This window comes from Belonocnema kinseyi, chromosome 2, assembly GCF_010883055.1.
Source record: "Belonocnema kinseyi isolate 2016_QV_RU_SX_M_011 chromosome 2, B_treatae_v1, whole genome shotgun sequence".
In the NCBI taxonomy this organism is placed as follows: Eukaryota; Metazoa; Arthropoda; class Insecta; order Hymenoptera; family Cynipidae; genus Belonocnema; species Belonocnema kinseyi.
This window is the reverse complement of record NC_046658.1, coordinates 65,260,645-65,267,063: the sequence shown is the minus strand read 5'-3', so window position 1 is coordinate 65,267,063 and position 6,419 is coordinate 65,260,645. Positions and strand designations below refer to the sequence as shown.

Here is a 6,419-nt window from a genome sequence, read left to right as displayed (position 1 = left end):
ATAATTTTATTATTGGTTTGACTTAAGAAATATCGTGAATAAATTCAGTGTTACATACAAATATTGATTAATTTATTTCTATACAAAATTTGGTTTTAAAAATGTTTGTTTTGGAACACGAGTATTATATTTTTAAATATAATAACATATAATACCTAAGTTTGGAGGAGGGGGTCAAAAAAGGTTGAAAATAGCATTAAGATTTTAATCAATTTTTAAATGTACAGAATTCTATATTCAGACCAGGTGAATTTCAAACCCGGCAGGCAGATCATACCCAAAATACACAATTATTTACCACTCAAATATGCTGCTTTTCAAAAGGAATAAAACGACACATCTCTGACCGATTTGAAAGAATTTTGTTTCTAAAGTTAAGAGTATTTGAATTTTATAAATTCATAATTTGAAAAAAGTTTAAAATCTACAAAATAGTGGCCAGAATGTGCATTTGCTTACAAAAAATGATTATATTATTAACAAAATTAGGCCTCTTGGCGACAAAATGGTATCACATGCATTTGTTTATAAAAATTGTTTTTATAATTAACACCTTTTGTCATTTTGACAAATATCAGATGAAGAAATCTTTGGCAAAACATTTTTAGTAGATTTCGCGAAGAATATGAAGCCCATTCATGAAAAGATTATAAAAATATCCATTTTTTATAAAAATTATTTATATAATTACCAATTTTTATCATTATGAAAAATTTGTCAAAACTGAGATTTTGGAAAGATACTTAAAATTGATCGCTCAAAAACATTAGGCCTATTCATGATGAAATGGTCAAAATATGCATTTTTTTATCAAAACCGTTTAAATAATTAGCAAGTAGGAGCTGCTTTTAACTAATTGTCAGTGCACATAAATATCTGCTAAATTTTATACCAAATTATTGGATTTAAAATAGCCAATAATCTCGCCAATCATTGCGAATCTCGAAAAAATGGCTTTTGTTCATTGGTTTGTTTGCAACATTATGTACAATTTTCATCTTACACTTACCTACAAGATATTATTTGCAGTCAGTTTTTGCATTGATGTATGGCCTGTTTTAATGAATTTGAAAAACTTTAAAGAAATTATTTCACTAAAATTTAAACATTCTCATCACACGCTCCTCACTTTCCTCGCATGTTTGAGCGCGCCTAGGGCGCGCGTCTGTTGGATCTCGTGCTGCGCGCACGGTAATCTGTTTACTTAGCGCTGCACGCTAGGCCTTTGTACTATCTCCACTCTTGTGCAAATCATTTTTAAATTTTAATGTTAAAGCATCGAAAACTGTCATTTTGTCATTGTGAATTCTCTTTTGTTAAACCTCCTTCGGCTTTAAGAAATTGTCATCACGTATCTCGTGCTTCACACTCGATTTTGTTCGAAGAGCGATCTTTTCTACATTGAGTTCAACCCTTATTATATCAAATTTATTTCTGTACCTCGGTCTAGGACGGTTATTTAGATACACGAAAAAAATATGTCCTTAAGAAAATCACGAAATAGTAGCTGGTACCACCCTTCATTTCATGGATTTTTTTTAACCAAAGTATTGGAACATGAAATTGAAGTAAATTCAAAGCTATTTGTTGAAATAAAGCATTAAAATTATTTTTAATTGCATTATTATAACGTGTCAAATATGAGTCTACCAAAAATTTGAATTTGCCATATTCAATTTACCATTAAAATGTTTTTAGACATTCTTCCAGGGAAAAAGAGTATATATACGAAAAATTTTCATCTTTTTTAATAAAATGGAACATATTTTGCGAATTATTTGGATCAATATAACCAATTATAAAAATTTCATCTGTAATTTTTTTAAAGTTGGAAAAGGGGTCCAGGTGCTTTAGAATTTGAAACGACTCTTTTTTTAACAAGTTTAGCAACGCTTTCTTTTTTTATAAGTAAAATAGTTAATATGAATAAAACAAACAGCAAAATATGTCAAGATATGTAAATAAAAGTTCAAATTACACTTATTTTTAACTTTTGACCTTGCCGGGATTTGGAAAAGAACTTAAACGGTAAGTTAAATGCGGCAAATTAAAATTTTTGTTAGACTCATATTTGACACGTTATTATAATGCAATTAACGATAATTTAAATGCTTTCTTTTAACAAATCGCATCGAATTTACTTCCATTTCATGTTCAAATAGATTGATTTAAAAAAAAACTTCCAGGAAATAAAGGCGGGCACCATTTATGAGAACCAGTAGGTAGGTTCGCCTGCGTGCGTGCGTATGTGTGGTTCGAGTATGGCTGATGAGCGGCTAGAAGTTTTATCAAACCTATATTGTTTAGCCTCGATGGCTGCATGTATTTACGCATTTTTGGTTAATATTTAGATACTGATGAATCAGCAGTCTTTTCGAGGTTTCAAATCCTCCGAGTTGCGAATTTATAAATTAATATAAATTAAATCACCCAAATAAAATTTTTTTGTTTTTATATTTGGGTCTGAAAGTTTCCTAAACTGTTGGTAGGAAATTCGAATTGTTCGTAAGAAACTTCTAAATTTATGTATACATTTCTCATCGAAATTACGATTAATTTTTTCATTGTTTGATCTCGTGTACGAGACATAACTACAATTTCGTGAATTTCTTACGGATAAATTTTTTCCGTGTATTTCGAAATAAAGTACAAATTTTATTTTAATGATTACTTTAATATTTGCACTTTATTCTGTACTCATTTTTATTCTCAGCTATCCTAATAAATGTGGTAACTTATCTCGTTTTTTATATTATTTAAAAATTACTATTTTAATTTTTATGATTAAAACAGAAAGGACGTGTACTTCCAAAAAATAATGAATACAACATTTTTAGATAGTTTTTGGATAAACAAGTTTTGTGTATTAGTCGTTTTTTTCAATAATACAATTTTATGCTGCTATGAAAACCCAAAAATGTCTTAATTTAATAGTTTTAGGAACTTGTTGATGGAAGAATAATGCAATAAATAAGAAAAATGGAGAATATCGATTATTTCAATAACAGATGAGAGGAGGATCTAGTCGTCTAATACGCGCGTGTCGCCGGTCAGGTCTTTGCATTACTCCAAAGAAAACGAACTTTATTGTGTACTAGCGTTAATATTAGAAATATTTGGGATCGGTCTGTAATAAGAGGGGATATAACGATGAGTCCTAATAAAAATCCCCTATCTCACGTAGGTTAATTCTAAATCCCCTAACTGTACCGGACATCTTTAACAATAACGCACCTGTAGAGTGCACATTCTAAGCCTCGTAACTTTACTGAGCCTGTTTAAAAACAAGGTAACTCGATATTTGACGATTTTCCAAAAATTAGATAACTATATTGAGGAGAATCAGATCTACAATTCGGCATTAAATACAAGGCTGCACAAATTGTTTTCACTAAAAAAACAGTGATATTCAAAACACGTAAGTGGTTTTTGACTCATATTGTCCCGATAAAAAAAACATAACTTGGGTATCCCCTGGAATTTTCAAACGGACAGCGATGACATTTGGTAAAACGGCAACCGGCGTGTATCACGTTCGCCCTCGTTTTGACTGCGGTTGGTAATGAAAGGAGCATTAAAATGTCGTCTGACACGGTGCTAGATACGACAGCCGTCAGAATAGGGTAATCGAATTCCACTGAGTGAACCACTAAAATTGCACTGATTATCATTGACACATTTCTGGCTCTTTCAACCAGTGTGATTTTATTGCTACAGTTTAGGAAAGTAGAGGCACCATATGGCGGTGGTGATAAAAAACCATGGTTGTGCACGTAATATACCTTGGGTAAATTACATGAGGTTTATGAACTAATTTGCGTAGATATATTACATTCTCAGGTTTGTACAAAATGTCATATACGTTTTCAAGATGACGTCGACATATTGACATTTCGTTTCATGACCTTAAAATACCACCGGTAGCGGTATTCGGTATTATGTTGCATGCATGAAATTTAAAGTAGCTGAAAAAGAAGTTATTATTCTACAACTTCCAGGGATACCCCCAGGATATCCAGGATATCCTTGGGACGTTTCAGGGATATTCAAATGTCCCAAGTAGGATAGAGAAAATCAATTTATATCCTACTTGGGACATTTGAATATCGCGGAAACGTCCCAGGGATAGCCTGGATATCCTGGGGTTATCCCTGGGATAACCAAATTTCCGCCTTGCGGGATATCCGACGGGTTATCCCTGAGATATCCTTGGAACAAACCGGTATATCCTTGGGATAACCTGGGAGATAAATGGGGAGATATCTCGGTATATCCTACTGTTGTAAGGGTAAAAACGCATCCAAAGAAACGCTGATGCAATTAGATGAAAGCAGTTAAAATAATAATTCTAAAATGAGTGAAGTCATTTTTAATATTCTTTGTGATATTTATATATCAGGAACAGTGCTACAGATTTTAGGTCTTCAGGTGCACATAAGCATAATTAAAAAAAGTGAGATGATATTATGCTCTATCCGAGTCCACCACCTTTATTATGTTTATTAAATTTTTACAGGTTTTTACGGATAATACATTTTTTACGTATAATACGTCAAAAACCTCGAGTGACGCATCACTGCACAACCCTGTAAACAACTGAAACCAGCATATAATCTGAATAGACTTGTAATATAAATGTTTCGAAAAATCGATTGGTTGTCAATTTTCTTCAATTTAATATTATGCGAGACTTTAGACGATAGAACTATTTTTGTGAAACTAACTATTATAGTTTTTCCTTTTGTAAATAAGCGTCCGCCAACTTAGCCTCCGCGTCAACTTTCTCTCCTCTCAACCAATGGACTACAAAGAAAAAAGTTGTTGACCCAATTAAATTATGCTCTTTTTAGATTAGGATGAATCTAGAAAAAATTTCAGAGAAATATGAAATAAAGGTATATACACTCAAAAAAATTTCTGGTTAAATCAACCAGAATTCTGGTTAAATATGCCCTTACTATTTTTCTGGTTAAATTAATCAGAATTCTTATTATTTTAATCAGAATTTCTGGTTAATTTACCCAGAATTCTCGTTACTCTAACCAGAAAAAATAGTAAAGGTATATTTAATCAGAATTCTGGTTAATTTAACCAGACACTTTTTTGAGTGTGTAATATATAGGTATATGGGTATATACAATAAAGAAAATAAATAGAAATAAAGATGGGATTTTTGAGCAAATAGGCTTTAAATATTTTCAAAAATACTGCCGCTTTTGTTATTTTGAATTTTTTTAATTTTCAACTTTCTTAAAAAATTTCAATTGAGTTCGAAAGAGGATGAGAAATTCTATCAGAGACAGGAATTAAAAGATACATAACTATATTATATTAAAGAATATCACACTTCGAACAAAAATTTGAATAACTCACATTTTTAAATTTTTAATTTAAATAATCATAATTTTGGCACAATAAAATTATCTACAAATTGGTAAGATACGTGTCGTCTTATTTTCTTTAAAAAATAGCATATTTTAGTGGCAAATGATTTTGCGACTTGAGCATGTACTGTCTGTCCGATTTGAAATGAAGGGTCCACGTTCTGAACCTGTATACTTTATTTTTTTTTAATTGATTTTTTTTGTGTTTTCTCAAACATTTTTATATGGAGTGAATATTCAACAAATGAAACAGCAAACTTCGTTTTCGTTTTTTTTTAAATGGAAATTCGAAAACGTTCTAAATTTTCTTTCACCGTGTAAGATTTCTGAAATGTCAGTTAACAGATTTGGGTCGCGGACTCTTCAATTTAATATAACCCTAAGTTGCTACACATTATTTCAATATGTAATGTACTTTTTATTCTAGATTAAGGAGAATTCATAGGACCGTTCAAGTTTTGTCTGCGACTTTCATGATTTGGGTACTCTGGAAATTATACCTGGCCCTATTCGAAGTATAGATTGCATATACTACTAATTTAGGATGCCATACAAATATTCAAAGATTCGTCAGATTTATTGTAAATGGACCAAATAAAAAGCTTGTATGACCTAAAAAACTTCAGTTCTCAAATCTCCGTCCAGAATTAATCAAATGTTACATATTTTTACTTTAATTTATTTTTCGAAGAAATTCTGCAAATGTTTTAATTAATTTAAATAATCTTTAATAATTTAATTAAAATAATTCTCAATTTATAAAGGAAATAAAATAACTAATTAATGCCTATGATATGTGCATTGTGAAGCAGCATGAATACGTAATAAAGTATTGTATAAAATTAGTATGAATCTGGGAACTTACCAGTTCCCAGATTTGTGGGGCAATCTCGTGAGTGCTCTGAGAATCTTTTCCCGAACACGTAATATTTTTGTAATTATTCACGAAAAAAAAGTGATGAACCGTTTTAGAGTGTTTACATCGAGTTCGGTAATTTTTCATCGAAATTCGCAAATTATTTACGAAAAAACACC

The 6,419-nt window shown here is 30.8% G+C and overlaps 1 protein-coding gene across 3 annotated transcripts in view; it reads left to right on the top strand.

Moving 5' to 3' along the window:
* The window catches only part of LOC117167985 (fatty acyl-CoA reductase wat-like), a 58,933-nt gene extending 52,979 nt beyond the window's left edge, over positions 1-5,954 (top strand). For all 3 annotated transcript variants that reach the window (XM_033353272.1, XM_033353273.1, XM_033353271.1), the window contains one exon: positions 5,812-5,954. In XM_033353272.1, the coding sequence (XP_033209163.1) occupies positions 5,812-5,905 (94 nt within the window). In that variant the 3' untranslated portion in view covers positions 5,906-5,954. The remainder of the gene's footprint in view (positions 1-5,811) is intronic.
* The last annotated feature ends 465 nt before the right edge of the window (positions 5,955-6,419 follow it).